The sequence below is a fragment of the Microplitis demolitor genome, chromosome 10 (genome assembly GCF_026212275.2).
Source record: "Microplitis demolitor isolate Queensland-Clemson2020A chromosome 10, iyMicDemo2.1a, whole genome shotgun sequence".
Lineage (NCBI taxonomy): Eukaryota > Metazoa > Arthropoda > Insecta > Hymenoptera > Braconidae > Microplitis > Microplitis demolitor.
The window spans coordinates 1-17,676 of NC_068554.1; the positions used below are offsets into that span (position 1 = coordinate 1).

At 25.6% G+C, this 17,676-nt stretch overlaps 3 protein-coding genes across 5 annotated transcripts; 2 read left to right on the forward strand and 1 right to left on the reverse strand.

The window, feature by feature from the left end:
• Window positions 1-3,661: 3,661 nt before the first annotated feature.
• LOC103578735 (octopamine receptor beta-3R-like) lies at window positions 3,662-5,953 on the forward strand (the record flags this gene model as incomplete). Its single annotated transcript, XM_014442861.2, has 4 exons — window positions 3,662-4,168; window positions 4,437-4,746; window positions 5,273-5,384; window positions 5,666-5,953. Coding segments are annotated over 4 exons (1,140 nt in total), but the record flags the coding sequence as incomplete, so codon positions are not given.
• Window positions 5,954-9,239: 3,286 nt separating this feature from the next.
• On the forward strand, window positions 9,240-14,594 carry LOC103578731 (torso-like protein). Of its 2 annotated transcripts, none has more exons than XM_014442860.2 (3): window positions 9,240-9,739; window positions 12,961-13,805; window positions 13,988-14,594. In XM_014442860.2, the coding sequence occupies exons 2-3, from the start codon at window positions 13,140-13,142 to the stop codon at window positions 14,381-14,383; spliced, it is 1,062 nt and encodes a 353-aa protein (XP_014298346.1). In that variant the 5' UTR covers window positions 9,240-9,739; window positions 12,961-13,139; the 3' UTR covers window positions 14,384-14,594. The 2 variants fall into 2 exon arrangements, with proteins under 2 accessions (XP_014298346.1, XP_008558119.1); XM_008559897.3 differs by lacking the exon at window positions 9,240-9,739 and adding an exon at window positions 12,407-12,788.
• A 372-nt stretch (window positions 14,595-14,966) lies between these two features.
• LOC103578732 (tetratricopeptide repeat protein 5) lies at window positions 14,967-17,307 on the reverse strand. Of its 2 annotated transcripts, none has more exons than XM_008559898.3 (8): window positions 16,971-17,307; window positions 16,558-16,908; window positions 16,164-16,406; window positions 16,003-16,056; window positions 15,731-15,916; window positions 15,459-15,631; window positions 15,243-15,387; window positions 14,967-15,184 (listed from the first exon to the last, which is right to left on the reverse strand). In XM_008559898.3, exons 1-8 carry the CDS (start codon window positions 17,052-17,054, stop codon window positions 15,065-15,067), a joined length of 1,356 nt encoding a protein of 451 aa, XP_008558120.1. In that variant the 5' UTR covers window positions 17,055-17,307; the 3' UTR covers window positions 14,967-15,064. The 2 variants fall into 2 exon arrangements, with proteins under 2 accessions (XP_008558120.1, XP_014298344.1); XM_014442858.2 differs by having other exon boundaries at window positions 15,093-15,184; window positions 15,248-15,387.
• Between the last annotated feature and the right edge of the window lie 369 nt (window positions 17,308-17,676).

Genomic DNA, 17,676 nt, shown 5'->3' on the forward strand with positions numbered 1-17,676 from the left:
CGAATATATCATTTCTTTATGGTGGTCACGTCTTCTAGGGGACGCTGTCTAGATGGGGACGTGACCAGGATTTCTTTGGGACCGCCCCCCGCATGGGGCCTTCGGCCCCATGCCCCGCAGAACACTTGGTCAGATTCCCACGTTCTTCCCGTTCCCGGTTTTTATCCATTTTCACTCGATTTCACCTAAATTTACACTTTTTTCGAACTTTTTTTTTTTTTCAATTTTTTTCCGACCACTTTTCCTGAAACTACATCGAAAATAACAAAATCAACTCGGATTTTTATTTAGATTTTGCTCGAAAATCGATCATTTTTTTTTTCAAAAAAAAATTTACCCCCACCCCCCAAAATTATTTTTTTTTGATAGACAATATTTTTCTATACCCCCTCAGACACTTTTTTATTACAACTTTGTCAATATCTTCGAAGATAATTTCCGCTCAATTTAAGAATAATTTTAATAAAGTTCATATGGCCGAGAAAATCAAGGGGGCCGAGGCTTAGAATATTCGGCGTAGGGTGGGCCGCGGGGCGGCGGAGGGGGATCCATTACTGACCCCCACGTTTCACACTCACAAAACTCAAAAATTCATTAAAAATTAAATTTGAAAATTTTGGAAATTTTGGAAATTTTTTCTAAGTTTTTTCCAACTTTTTTAGACATTTTTTCCATCATTTTTAACGGAAATTCAACTTTTTTTAAAACAAAAATTGAAATTTTGATTAAAAAAAAAATAATTGCAAATTAGAAAAATTTGAGAATATTTTTTAAGTTTTTTAACTTTTCCCTTCTGCAGAACCAAAAGGGCGTATATTTTGAGATACGCCCTTTCGGTTTTAGTAACGCGATATATTACTTAAATTTTCATCATAAATATACTTACAGAAGCTTTTAATAGCTGTAGTCTTGTGTAGTTTCTTGACGACCTCGAGACTACTCGGCGCACTTTTAACCTTATAAGTTCACGGGCATACGTGTGTTCTTTCCGATACGTTTATAATAACACATTAGACTAGTTACCAGCATTTTCAATGTTATTAACTCTACTTCTATCTACTTGAAATTTTTATTTATATATTTACAATAAATTATCTTCATAAAAGTAAATAGATTTAAACTTATCGCAGTAACTATCATTCATTCCAGCTTAATCATTGCTTCATTTATGCTCTTACATATTAATTTTCGATTGTTTTTATTATCAATACTCATTTTCAAGTACCGTTCGACCCTTATTTCATTCAATGAAACCAATGATTCTATATTTGCCTTTTTATAATGGAACATCTATGCGTCCGCTTGTTATATAATACTTTGATATAGGTGGTTATTAACTAAATGAACGTGGTAGAATAAATATAAACTGATCAATAACTAGAAATATGACACCAAACTTACAATTGATTACATCTATGCCCTCCATGTTTATCGATCTACGATGATGTATCTACTACACTATTCTCTGTTACGTAAACTTGGATATATATATATAGATTGATTTATAAATTATACAATAATAATTTTTTTTCCATTGCATTTTATTCCATCATGTTGTTATAAGAATGTATAATATTAATTATTTTTACAATTATTTCATGATTTTAATCACAACTTTGGATCTCTCTAAAAAAATCTGACCTTGTATTGACCCTCATGGTCAGGCACAAGGGAATCGGGCTACTTGTACAGTATCGATTGACATAGGACGAACTTGACACGTGAGAGACCGAGTGTAGCCAACTAAAGATTCAAGTTATTGTTAAATAATTATACTATTATTTTATTCAGTATGTTAATTCTATCATTAATTTATTATTTATCTTATTAATGCCAAAATTATTTAGATGATTAAATATAACACTTTAACTTTATAATGTTTGTGTTTATCGATACGAAATAAATAAGAAAAAAATTTTCAATACATCTGTATCATTTGTTATTAAAACAGAAACAAACAAAAAAAATATTCCACTTATAGTGGAAATATTACGATTAAGACGACTCCATTAATCTTTCTACCTTTTTGTATGACTGTAGTTGTAGCGCATCACTAGCATACAGAACTAGAACGACTAGAACAACAACAGCGCTGTGAAACGTCTCGACATTCAGTCTGCCGGCATCATTCGTTGATGTTTCTACTACTCGTTTTTCGCCGTGTGACTAAGTGTGATTGTGTACATGTGTGTGTGTGTGTGTGTGTGTGTGTGTGTGTGTGTGTGTGTGTGTGTGTGTATGTGTTCAATGTATATGTGTTACTCATTTTTATCTCGTACTTGACTTTTTATTTATAATTACAAATAGTTTAATAAACTAATAAATAACAATATATCGATTTATTTAATCTTAGTTCGTTCAAAACCTTTTTGGTTTTCTTCATTTATTGCTTTCACTGTCGTTTCAATTAGATATCCATTTTTCTCTTTGTTATACATTATATTTTATATAAAAATTCTTATTCTATCTAATAGTTGAATTAATATATAATTATTTCATTTTTTTATTCATAACATATAAATAAATTTGCGATTTTATTGAGATTACTATTAACAATGGTGATAATAGTAACTGAAAATATTAGTGATAAAATCAATTATCATAGAGTGAATTATTATACATTTTACTAGGATATAGGTACTTTAATATAAAGTATTACAAATCGATAATAATAATTTTTCATCGCAGTAAAAAAATTATCAATTTTCATGGTAATGTTTACTTTTTTTTTTCTTTCTTTTTTTTCCATTTTTTTCTAATATTAAGTTCCTTAATACCTTATAAACACTATAATTATTAGTATATTTTTTAATTACAATATTAAATTTCTTAGACTTAAATTTCTAGTAATATTCAATCAAAAACACTGTTTATCATTCAATAGTATCAAGGTCGTGCAAAAATATTTTAATAACTTTATCCAAAAAATTAAAACATTTCGTATAACAAACATTATATATACTAAGAGCAAAAGGGAGAACTTTAAAGAAAGGTAATAAATGTAAAATTTATTTTCTTCTAATCCTGTATAAATAAAATGAATTTTAACAATTACACGTTATAATCAATTTAATAACTAACAGTGACATTAGTTTGTTGATGGCTGTGAGTTTGCTATTAATTAGAAATTTTTATAATAGTGAATTAACTTACAAAGCTATGTATCACCAAGTTGTTGTAGTGCATTTCCATCGAATAAGAACATCACTGACAAAAATTTCTGCATCATCAGCTATAAAAAATAAATCAATAATATATTACTATTCTAACAAAATTTCTTATTTATCACATAAAGATAATAATAATAATAATTATTATTATTATTGCAATAATGTTAATGATGAAAATAACAGACGATTATCGAGACAATTTATTACATATGGCGCTAAAAAATAAAAAATTATCAAATGAAGAAGTGGTACATCATAATTATAATAGCAGGAGTAGTACCTTTTCTGATATAGATCCAGATAATATTATAGATTATTTAGAAACTACTTTCATTAATCAAGTAGTAATTAAATATGACAATAATTATAATATAAACATTAAAGAAAATAATAATGATAATGATAACATTACAACAAGAGATTTCATTAATCGAAATATAATAAATAATAATAATAATAATAATAATAATAATAATATAAATAATAATACTGATGATAATAATAATAATAATTTATTATCATTATTTGTTGTAATAAAAGGTATTATAATGATACTAATAATAATAACCGCACTTTTCGGTAATGCATTAGTTATTGCAAGCGTTAGAAGACATCGTAAACTTCGTGTACCGACAAATCGTTATGTAGTAAGTTTAGCTGCTGCTGATTTACTTGTTGCTATTTGTGCAATGACTTTTAATGCCTCAGTCGAATTATCAGGAGGCAAATGGCTTTTTGGTCGATTTATGTGCAACGTTTGGAACTCATTTGATGTATACTTTTCAACTGCCTCTATTCTTCATCTTTGTTGTATCAGCGTTGATAGATATTACGCCATTGTTAGGCCTCTTGAATATCCAGCTATTATGAAAAATATTATTGTCACAGCAATGTTAAGCAGTGCTTGGTTACTTCCTGCATTTATCAGTTTTATCCCTATTTTTTTTGGATGGTACACAACATCACAACATTTGGATTTTCTTCAAAAACATCCTGAGGTGAGTATATATATATATATATATATATATATATATATATATATATATATATATATATACTATATAATATGATACCATATAATTATATATTTATGACAAAATAGAAAACACAATTTTTCAATTAAAATTTTTTAAATGTTATATACACATATCTTAAAATATGAATGTAATTAAGTTAATTCCTAAAATTTTTAAATAAATTATTATCAAGTATATGAGTTTGCTATAAACTTTGAATTTATTAAAATTTTTATTGTCATTAATATAGGTGTGTATATTTGTCGTAAATCGCCCATACGCTCTGATAAGTTCCTCAGTATCATTCTGGCTTCCTGGTTTCGTGATGATAGTTATGTATTATAAAATATATAAAGAAGCTATAAGACAAAGAGAAGCACTAAGTCGAGCTTCCAGCAATACTTTACTTAATAATGTTCATTTACATCGAATCTCAACGTCTAGACATCACTCAAGGACTTGTCAGCAATTTCTTTTGCAACCTAATGATGATTTCCATATTAAAAGCTGGTGTGATACACCAGCAACAGCAGCAGCAATTGAACTTAATACTGATAATGGTGAGATTCATTTAAATATAAAAATATAAATCTATATAACAAAAATTTTATGAAATTTTATTATACAAATTAAATTTGAAAAAGAAGGAAATAGGTTAATATATTATGCTTCAAGTCGTAAGGTCACTATTTATACACACTAAACTTAGTTTTTAAGTACTGAATAGTCGTAGGTTATACCAAATCCCGTTAGTATAGGTCAGTGAACGCTCGCAATCCAGGCTCCGGCACCCTGATAATATACACCCTATCTACTATCCGGGATTCACTCATCCTCTTTCTCTGCTGTTGCTACAACGCTCGATATTGGGAATATACGGTACACATAGTAACCGAGAGAGAATACTTGAACGAGACTGCGTGCTGATGAATCAAATATTTCTTAACGTCATTATATTTATTGTTATTTTTATATCATTTAATTTACTTTCTATAACAATAAATTTTTAAAACTATTAATAATTTATACGTCTGTTAAATATAAATAATAGTGATAATTATTAATATATTCTTATACTTGTTTTAGGTACAACAATACGCCAGCAAACTAAGAGTTGGCGAGCTGAACATAAAGCTGCACGAACATTAGGCATAATTATGGGAGCATTTCTTCTTTGCTGGCTTCCTTTTTTCCTTTGGCAAGTATTATTACAATTATTATCCATTATTATAGTGTATCAAATTTTAATAATTTAAAGAAACAAAAATTAATATTTTTAGTAAACGATTATGTTTTTTATAATAATATAATTCTATTAACAATAATTATTTCATCAAAGTGATAAACCTTATGACAAATAATAAAATTTCATAATATTATTATTTATACTAATTAATAATAATTTTTTCAAATACAATTTTTTATCGCAATAAAATAATATTTCTTTTTTTTTTTTCTCTGTTTATGTTATTTTTCTAGGTATTTAATAACCGCACTATGTGGTGAAGTATGCAACTGTCCTGATGCTGTAGTTTCAGTTTTATTTTGGATTGGTTATTTTAATAGTGCTTTAAATCCTCTTATATACGCATACTTTAATCGTGACTTTCGGGAAGCATTCAAAGATACATTAAAAAGTGCTTTGCCGTGCTGTGCTGGATGTTGGAAAACACCTTTACAATTTGTGTAGCCCAAACATAAGAAAAATATACTAAACATAATGAATAATAATTACTTTAATACAACAACAAAAATTAGTTACACTAAAAAAATTTTTTTATCAATAATGATACCTGATGACACTCATTGTCAAATTATCATTGATAACGTGACGATAATAATTAATTATTAATCGATAATATCAACTTAAAAAAAAAAAAAAAAAAAAAAAAAAAAAAAAAAAAAAAAAAAAAAAAAATTGCTTTTTAGAGAAAAGTTTATTGAATTATACAAATTATAAGAAAGTTAACATAATATTAACAGTTATCAATAGTTTAATTTCAAGTTAATAACTACAGAAATCTCAAAAAAAAGTATATAAATATATGTATGCATAATATCACTTAAAAAAAATTAATGCTTTTATATACAATTACAGCACCAATCAAATACAAATACATACATACACTAAATTAGGATCATGCCAAAAAAAAAAAAAAATTAAGTAAAAGATAGAGGGAACTATAATTACAATAGTAGCGATAGCAAATTACTTCAACGTGAAATTAAAATTTATAATTTTTTGTAAAAATCTTGTAATAATAATAAAATGTATTTATTTAATTAATGAAAAAAAATAATCTTTAGATAGGCATCACGATAGTTGTAAGGGAGACCCGTGGGTAAGGTTTTCTTGCACGAGTTGGTTGTCATAGCAGTCATTGGTATAGCGATCGATTCATCGATCGGCATCGAAAAATCACAATGGTTGATCACCCTTTTAACGCCTGCCAATGTTCGTGTTTCATTCCTTGAGTATTCTGTTATCTCGACCGTGACAACTAACCCGTGATGCAACCATACCCAGTCTCCCGTACATAAAATATATTACAATGGATATGATCAAGACCTTACTTATACTAATAGATATTGTTATTTTTATTTTTTTTCTACGGGTTTTTTTGACTTGAGCTTATTATTATTATGTGATACTGGTTCATAAAATAATGTTAGAAAATCATATCTAAGTTTTTTAAAATAAATTTCATATACAGATTTGGAAATATATCTCTATATAGATTCAAGAAACATTAAAATAATTTACTAACAAAAAAAAAAGAATCAAAACTAATCGAATTGTATTGTAAGCCTTGCGATAATTAATTTTGATTGGTGACACGACTGACGAACCGAAGACTCTAGAAGGACTTTTAACTGATATTTTATTCGGGGATATTAACGTGTATAAGCAACAATATTGTATGCATATTGTTATTTGGATTAATTGTCAGTGGAACAACTGCCGCTTGGATCAATTATCGGCGGATTAACTGTCTTCGGACTAATGGTCAGGTAATCATTTGATCATTAATCATTTGATTTAATGTTATATAAAATGAACCAATTAAAAAATTCCATGACAAAGTAAATGCTTATAAAAAAAAGTTTCTAGAAAAATAACTACTAACCGAAATGTGTATTCATTTTTTAAATTCATAAGCTTAAACTGTAATCAGGTGTTTATTTTAAAAAGCCCAAAGTATTAATAGAGTTAATAGAGTTACTATCATATCTAACTTATCTAATTCAACTATTGGCTGCAAAGTTGACGACAATCTGAGGCCACAGTAGTATATAAAAGCAACTTAACAAATAAAGTTTCCATCAAGTTGCCAACTTTTTACTCGTCCATTCAACTTGACCACAATTTGCCATCAGCTTTAGCTTTAGCGCACGCCAATGAGTTGCAGGAATGTTGGCGTCAAGTTTCAGCTGCAAGGTTTACTTCAAGTGCTGAGGAAAAAATAATTTAAGCTATCATATATGACCTATAGGTACATATATATATATATATATATATATATATATATATATATGTATATATATATTTGTACAATGTTAAAAAAAAATTTTATGTTACTTTCAATCGGTATAATAGGATTCTATGACAAATGGATAACGCGGTAAAATAGAAACAAAAGTAACTTTTATGTAAATATGTTTTATCTTTTTTTTAATAAACTTACTACACAATTAAATTGGATTATTTTAATATAAATATAATGATTAATGCTGCAAATTAATTGGATTGAAACACACGAATATTGCTTTTTATTGAGGTATAAAATTATATTTATCCATCACATATTATTTATTATGATAATATGGATAATAATTTTAAAAAATTTAGTAATGTATATACAACAAAATGAAAAATTCGACACAAAAACTTGATTATTTTTTTTTAATTTCAAAATTTCAATAAATTTTATAACTCATATAATCAGTTTATCGTCACTATCCAGTAAAATGTTTTTTTGTAAGTGATGATACGATCTTTTCTTTTTCCTACCGACTTTTAACTAAACATTTGTTCTCAGTTAAATATATATATATATATATATATATAGTTCGACTATACTCAAGGTCGTTTTATCATACCCTATATATATATTCTTTCTCATTTCATCAGACATGATTATTTGCAGCCTTGACCTGATGAAAAAAAATTTAACCACAATCTTTTGTAAAACTAAACGTAGCCTTGAATTTTAAATAATTACTATATATAATAACTATAAAGTATATGCTTTGTTTGTGAGTTTTGAAATCTGATTATTTTTTATAATACATATATTAATAAGTAAATATCTTGAAAGCAAAATTTTCAATGTTTGTTATTTTCTTTGCCCTTTTACGAAAAATAACTAAATATTTCCAAAACTTTTTTCGGTTTTGTCGTTATTGAAAATCGTTAAGCGTATATTATAATAATAATTATTATTATTGATTAATATATTTACTAATTTTCTAGTAGACTGATATACAAAATAATAATCAATTTTTAAATTAAAACGCAATTTTGCTTTTAACTTTTTGTGACTGATGGTTTAAATTAATATGAGGTTGAGAGATGCGTCAAAAATAAATCTTAAAAATATATACATGTACAAATAACCAAAAGACCAATGGAGAGTTGCTAGAAAAATAAACAATGTAAAATAATCTCAACTATTATATATATATATATATATATATAACGCCATAAGCTACATCCCACCGATTATTGAACTCGTTTAATGATGATATGCCTATAAATTAACAAGTCCGAATCGAAACAAACCCTGACTATCTACTTAATAAATTCAATAAAATATTAAGACATAATATATATTATACTCTAAATTATGCAATACAACGTGATAATAAGGTATGAATGAATAATAAAATAGCAGCACAAGCAACACAATTATTAGTACCATAATAGTCATGTTTTATCACTGAACTACGTTAAATTCGTTTGACGTTGTTCGGTTGTTGAGTTCGAAAATATAAAAGCTAATATATATAGTATATGAAGATAAACGAAGAAAGGCGACTCGACATATAGTGTCGATAGTCGAATACAACACGTACCGCCAACCGATTTCGGTCTGCTGTTGCAGTCACTAGCAGTTACTGTTGATCCACTTGGTAAGTTGGGTAAGCCGCAATCACACCGAGTTTACTCACTGAGGAAGACTTACAAAAACAATTTTTTTAATACAACTCATAACTTTATACTAATAATAAAAAATCAAACTTTAATTATAATCACTAATCAATACCGGTATTAAGGTGAAAGAACATAAGAGAAAAAAAATACTCATCAACATAAGTTGATAGTATTAAATTGTAAAAAATATAATAAAAATAATAGTTGTGATTTTGATTGAAAGTATCATCATTTCGTCTTCTTATGAAAATGTTTCAGTGGCAAACGCTATGTAAAAAAATTAATAGTAATAATAATAATAATAATAATAATAATATTAGTATAATGAAACCAAAAATATTATTTGTATAAAAAATAAATTAAAAAATTAGTTACCATGGATATAAGATCATTTTAAAGTAAGTAAAACTCTTTTTCTTCTTTATTTACTGATTATTTAAAAATGGATAGCTCATTTATTACATAAAAATAAAAAAATAGGAATAATCTATAATTTGTTTATTATGGCTATTATTGGTTTCTTTTTGATACTCATAAGTAGAGAATTTTGAATTTTGCAAGCCAATCTGCATTATGCAAGAAAATTAATCTCTGCTGCTACTTAGTTAAGATATTGTAACAATCTCGTTGGCTATTAAATTTTATTGTATGTAAAACTTTGCATGATATATCTCCTAACAAATTAAATTTAATAAATTTTATTCAACCTTGAAGCCAAAACACCCTAACGAATATATCATTAATATATATAAATATGACTTTTGTTGTTTAAATTGTTTCAACTGCTTCGAATAATAATAATAATAATAATAATAATAATAATAATAATAATAGTGAAAGAAAAAAACTTTTTTTTTTTTGGAGAGCTTATTTCTATTCATATGACACCAACACTGAACATAAATAATTATGTAACGCAAACTCTTACAAAGACTAATTAAAGATTATAGTAATAATAATAATAATAATAATAATAATAATCATCATAGTCCAAAAATCAGAACCTAGTATTATACTATATACAAAAATTATTGCTGCATTTTATCATGGATGTCAAGTCCACTGGTGGTAATAATCAGATGTGTAATTTAATAACTGAATATGTTGTCTCATACCGATAATGTCATAAACGTATGACGAAATCTTTTCAGGCACTTTTGCTTTATCAACTTTTTAAGTTAAAACAACGTCAGCAAGTTGTGTCTATTTTTTTATTTTTACGAAAATTTCTAATTTAAATATTATTTGAATGCTATCAGAAAATTTTATTATCTTTATTTTATATCATTTTCAATAAAAATTGAATATATCATGATTATTATAAATTTTTTAAATTTGAGATATACAAAAAATTGATTTAGTTTGTTAAAGAGAAGATAAAACATTTATTTCATAATCTAAATAACGTAAACATAATATTTATATAATTTGTAAACGGAAGATGAAAAATATATTTTAAAATTTATAGTGAACCATTTTTATTCCAAAAGTATTAAATCACACTTGAAACTTTTTTTGAAATTTTATATAAATTCAACAAATAACAAAAAAAAACAAACAATAAAATAGCTAGTGTGTAGACCAATACGTATATACTGTATATAGTTTCATATATAATATATTAAAATTAAAAATTATCGTATAAAAGATTAATATTATATGTATGTATTAAATTTACTTGTTAAAGTCAGTCAATGACCCATGGCAAAACAACTTTCATCTTATTGGACTATAAAGAGAAAGAGAAAGATAGAAACTAATATGTATATATATATATATATATATACTCATAGTTTGTAAGTAGTAGTAATAATATAGAATAAAAGAATAGAGAGATTAACGGAAATGAAATAAACTAATATAATCCGGAGGGGCTCAATATTTTAGTCATCATTATTATTAATTTTCTACGTGCAGTTTCATGTCTCGCAACACAATATTTATTCCAGTGTTGTCATCATTTATTTATTTTTTCATTTTACATTATTACTTTAAGAGAAATTTAATCAAATAAAATTTTTAAAAAATTTCAATGTTACCAATTAAATATCATAAATTACGTATTAATTATTGTTCTTGTTCCATCGAGATATATTAGAGAAACTTAAGTGTTATATATATATATATGTAACATGCTCAAAGAAGATCACTTAACGGGGAGTACAGCTCCATATAACGGAATAACAAACATGCATAATATAATTTATAAAAAAATATAAATTATTATTATATTCGTAACGTAACATGAAGAATTTTAATAATCATACTTTTATGTTTATAATAATGAACAAATCAAAGCAATAAATGAATTATTATTTTATCCCATATCGTAATTTGTTATTTCATATAAGTACAAAAAACGTTTGTCCTCACTATAATCAAAAATTCATGTCAAGGTCTTTTTACTCTAGTAGATTCACATTAATCAAATAACTTGCATCATTTACAAATACTTAAAATAACAAGTTTCACAAACAAAAACGATGAAAAAAAGCGACATAGAGAGAGAGAGAGAGAGAGAGAGAAAGCGATTATTAGAAAAAAGATAAAATTCATTTAACAAAAAATTATTTTGTACGGGAAATAATTTAACTAGTTCACGTAAATGATAAAAGTAACAACTCTCTCGATTGCGCCTATTAAAGAAAATTTAAAGAAAGTTTAACTTTTTCATCATTATCAATCTACATACATAATTTTTATTTGCTGTATTAATCCAAATAATGGAAAAAAAAAATTATCGATAAAATATTTCTATAGTTGTAATATTAATAAAATAGTTGTCGACCGAGAAATATAGAAAAATATGTATAACAATTGTATGAGGAATTACATCGGGAGTTGATGGTTTCGCTTGCGTTGTTGCTAAATGTTACTAGGGCAACGCAAAAAGACAGAATGTGTATTTAGAAAGGTTCATAAAACAACATCATCATCAATTTAAATATATATATATATATAAATGTGATAATAGACTTTTGAATAAACTAATTATCAAGCATTATTTTATTAATTTAACATTTAATAATAATAATAATAATAATAATAATAATATTCATAATTTTGGACAAAAGATACAGATTTTTATTGTATTGTTTAAACAATAATCTATTTTCTTAATTTTATAATAATGAATAATTGCATGTCCGGTACCAGTACATACAATAATCTTATCTCCGTGTTAAAATGTCAGTAATAATTAACTATTACACTAATAGAATACATATAATACATACTAAATAAGTTTTAGTTTATTTTTTATTATTGTGGTGACATCGTCATGACAGCGTATACCACATCTAATAGTTTTCTTAGATTCAACAATATGTCTTATTATTTTTTTCTAAATATCTACTTTAATTACTTACATAGCGTTATAGCCATTATACAACAACTTGACACATTTGTATAATACTAAATATGATATTGTGGCCTTCCTTTCCGGATGTAAGTATATATATATATATATATATAAACAAGGTCCTTCAACTGTTGGAAATATCAACATTACCACAATTTATAGTTTTTTTTATTTTAATGTAATAATGGAGTAAATGCTGAATAAAACATGTAATTGTATTATATTTATATTTTTTTATTGTTATTGTTGTTGTTATAGGTACATTTATATTTATCATCAATAACAAAAAAAAAATCAACGTGTCGTCTTAACAATTAAGCCAATAATCAAGTGCATTGCAGTATTGAAATGTTATTATAATTAAAATAATAATAATAATAATAATAATAATAATAATAATAATAATAATTTTAAAATAAATTGTGCAGAAAGGTGAAATGTGTAAAGGCACTAGTAGTAATCTAATAGTTGTTTGTCTGGTGGGAATTTTATTTATAACAAAAGCAAAAATAACAGAACAAGTGGAAAAAATTAATTTTTCAGCAGGTCCGAAAATAGGTGATGCAGTAAATATATTTAGTCGTTATGGTTATTTAAGTATAAGTATGAGGGTTGTACCAAGAAATGATTCCGATACGTGGATCTTTCGTGAGCCCACAGTTGATGTTTTTAATAAAGTTTTATCGGCTCCACCGGAAATAAAAAGTAAAACAACGGTTTTTGATGGAGATTTTCATATGGAATTTTGTGATAATGTACGACAATTACTTCAAGCTTATTTTAGAGATTTTACATTTGAGAGAATGGAAAAACCTTGGCGTGCCTTTACTGGAAGCTGGTCTGTTGCAACTATCGCAAGACATCTTGGTATAAATGCATCATTTATAACTCAAGATCATTGTTACGTTCTTGTTAGAGTTGCTAGATATCGAGAAAATAAAAAATTAGCTGGTACACCAGATAGTAGTTTAGTTCTTGATCAAAGTGTTACTACAGAAGCTGAAAATATAACTGTTGGTGACACAGCCAGTACTATAAGATTTATAAGAAATTTTGGTTCACACTATATAGCTTCCTTTGTTACTGGAAATTCATTGTATCAAGTACGTATAATGTATAAATAATAATAATAATAATAATAATAATTATTATTATTATTATTATTATTATTATTATTATTATTATTATTATTATTTGTAATTTTCTGAATTTAGAAAATTCAAAGCGAAATTTAAACAAAATAATTATTACTCTAATATATATAATATATATACATACGTTGTAGGTTTTTGTTTATACACCACAAGTGTATCAACGGATTAAAGAACGTCTTAAAACACGAGGCGTTGCTGAACTATCGAGTGTCGAGCTTAGTAATTTTTTTTCTCCATGGTATGCTGAACATATGGGAACTATTCAATCAGCAAGTGGTAATCACTCCGTAGAAGCATGGGCTGTTGAAAATTTACGTGTTCAATATTATTTTTTTACTTATCCAACTCTTTTAAAACTTCATGGTGACGCTGGATTATTATATCAACTTGATGATTTACTTAGAAACGAAGCACTTCTTCAGTTACACTTGAGGACACTTGCGCCTCTTTTTAAAGATGCACTACAACGTGACTGGTTTTTAGAAGTTATTGACAATTATTTTAAACTATGGGAAGTTAATATGTAGCAGTGTATGATATGATACAGTCAACATCATCATTCTGTGATACTCAATTCTGATCAATCAGTAGTAAATAATAATTTAATTTTGATTTTTTTTATCTGTACCTATAATCATGTGTAAGTGTATCGAATATATAATAATAATATTAATAAGACGATTATTATTATCATACACATACTCCAATGTATAAAAAATTATATTTTATCGCTATTACTATGAATAATAATAATAATAATAAATATTTATTGCGTAATTATTAGTAAAAAAGTTTTTATGAAGATATATATAAATATATATATTTTTTAAAAAATGTGTATAAATTTTTATAGTTTTCTAAACTATTGTATTTAATAAAAAATAACTTTTTAAGGGTGAAAAATGTATTTGTAATAAAATTATTAATTATATAAGTACCTGTATAAAGTTAATAAGACATTTAAATAAATATAATTATATATAAATATTTTAGATTTAAGTAATGAGAATAATTTATTCATCTCTTATTGTTTTTTTTTTGTTTGTTAATTATACTCTACTTTCAATAGCTCCAAGTATTTCATAAAAGTTTTTTTTTTTTTAAATACAATATCACATACGCATACGTACTGTTTTAAGATATTAATTTTATATACATAAACTTAACTAATAATAATAATAATAATAATAATAATATAATTATTTTATTTAATCAGATCTTTTGTAACTTGAAAGTTGTGCGCTTGCTTGTTGATCACGACCTAATTTTCTACCATTTACAACCAAAACAACAGGAGTTTCAACACGTATAGATTTAAAGTCAAACTCCTGAAAATTAAATTAAACAATATAAAATAATTAAAATAGGTTATGTTTTGTTACTTACGTTACCAGAATAAGGAAATTTATGATGCGTTAAAAAAGGCTCAGGAATTGAAATCGAATCACCAACAGTAACACCACGTCCTTCAGCTAAATTATAAACAGTTACAGCTAAACAACTAGTATATTGATCGACCATACAAAAAGTGCTGTAAATAGAGTTAAAATAATAATAATAATAGTAATAATTGATTTGTATTTAAAAAAAAATATATTATACAATGGTACTGCGTCAGTATTTTGAATCCAACAAACGACTTTTCCAAATACAACTTTTTCGATGTTCAATCCTTGTTTTAAATCCTTCAAAGATACTAACTCTAATTTAATAGATTTATCACCAGATGCATATGAACCATTTTTATAGGGACCCATATGTTTTTTATCTAATCCCTGTATATTATACAAGTCATAAAATTTAATTTAGTATTATAATGATTATTAATAAATTGAAAGAGAGAGAGAGAAAGATAAATACATGCATAAATTTACCATAATCATTTGATGTAATCTTTTTGTTTTTAAACGACCTTTAGATGTTATCAAGTTTTGTACATCCTTGAGATACTTGAGTAATTCATCCCATTTATTTCGTGGTACATCCCAAATCGGATCTAAAGATATCGCTCGTTCAAATGCTTCTAATGCTAATTTATACTCTTCTTGATATTTTAATGCCTTAAATTTATTAAGTATCAATAATTAAGTCGAAGGAGAGAGAATAAAAAAATAATAATAATAATAATAATAATAATAATAATTACCGTTGCTTTATTAAAAAATAAATATGGCTTACTTTTAGCCACTACATCTTTTTCCTGTTATACAAAAATAAAAATAAAAAATATATGAAAAATAATATTTTTCAATATAAATATATAATGTATTAAAATTTATATGAAAATGAATAAAAAATGATAGTTACGGCTTGAAGATAAGCTGACATACAAAGTCGTAGCGTAGCTGGATTTTGTGAAATTGTAAAAAATGAAGCTAAATATGCATTGCCTAAAATTGTCCACGATTGCCCATCCATAGTGTCTAAAGCAACAGCTTCTTTAGCATATTCCACACCCTGTCTGATATTATCAATTTTTTGTCGATGATTATCAACAGATTCTTGTCTCAAAACCATTGATAAGTTTCTCAAAGATGTTTTATTTCTTCCCTATTAAATAATAATAATAATAATAATAATAATAATAATAATAATAATAATGATAATAATAATAATAATAATCATAATAATAATAATAATAATAAATTATTGATACATTATTAATATTACTATTACTATTATTATTTTTATTAAAACTTACATGAGGTAAAGCACCAATAAAACAATTTTTAGCTTGTTTGATATCATCTTTTTTCCAATAACATTCACCCAATTCATTCCAAGCATCAATCAATTTTGGCTCTAATTTAACAGCTTTACTCAATAATTCTTCAGCTTGAGGAACAAAACGATCAACGACATTAAATGTTTTACCCTTTAAATAATAATATTTAGCTCTTGAACCCTCTATTTCATATCCATTATATTCATCAAATTTTCCTAACGTCTCTTTCATTTCTTTTTCTATATCATTATTTTTGTTTATAGCATCCTCAATCAAATGATTTTCAAAATAATGATCACGATAATAATACAGTGAATTTACTCTTTCCTTAAATAATAAAAATATTATTTTTTAAATTATCAACAACAACAACAAAAATAGATACATACTGTTAAAGCTATAATAGGATCTTGTTTAATTTCACTGGATCCTTTCGCACCAGCTACTATCTTATCATCAATAATTGTCGACATTGCGGTGATAACGGTGACACTGACACTTTGTCACTGAAAACAATATACAATTAAGCTGAGATAAATTATATAATTCACCTTTTTGTATCCATTAAATAAATTTAAAGTTTATAAATTTTTGATTATTTTTTTATTTTTTTTTTTTTTTTTTTTTTTTTTTTTAATAAACAATCTTTCAGCGAGAGTTGTTTTCAACAAAAGGTTAAAAGCATTAAAAGAGCAGTGTGTATGTGTAATTGTATCGTTGTATGTCATGAATTGATTGTGCTTGGTGCTATTGGACAATAAAAAATAAAATTTTGAGCGCTTGAGCCAATCATCTTCTTCTTTTAATGACAATAACTAAAATAAATAATCGCAAGAGGTCACTACGTGAGATTGTCTAAATATACATACAGATGTATACATATAGATACATATTATTTTGTCTCTAGGGGCTTGTTCGCAATAATTTACTTAGGAAAGGGAAGGTACATAAAATGGATTTAGCAGCATCCGCCGTAGCAGCAGCAATCACATTTACATTCGCATAGAAATATTCATATACTACACTATAGGTATATATGTATATTCGTATTCAGTAATATACCTATAGTATGTACATACTGTACATATCCAAGGC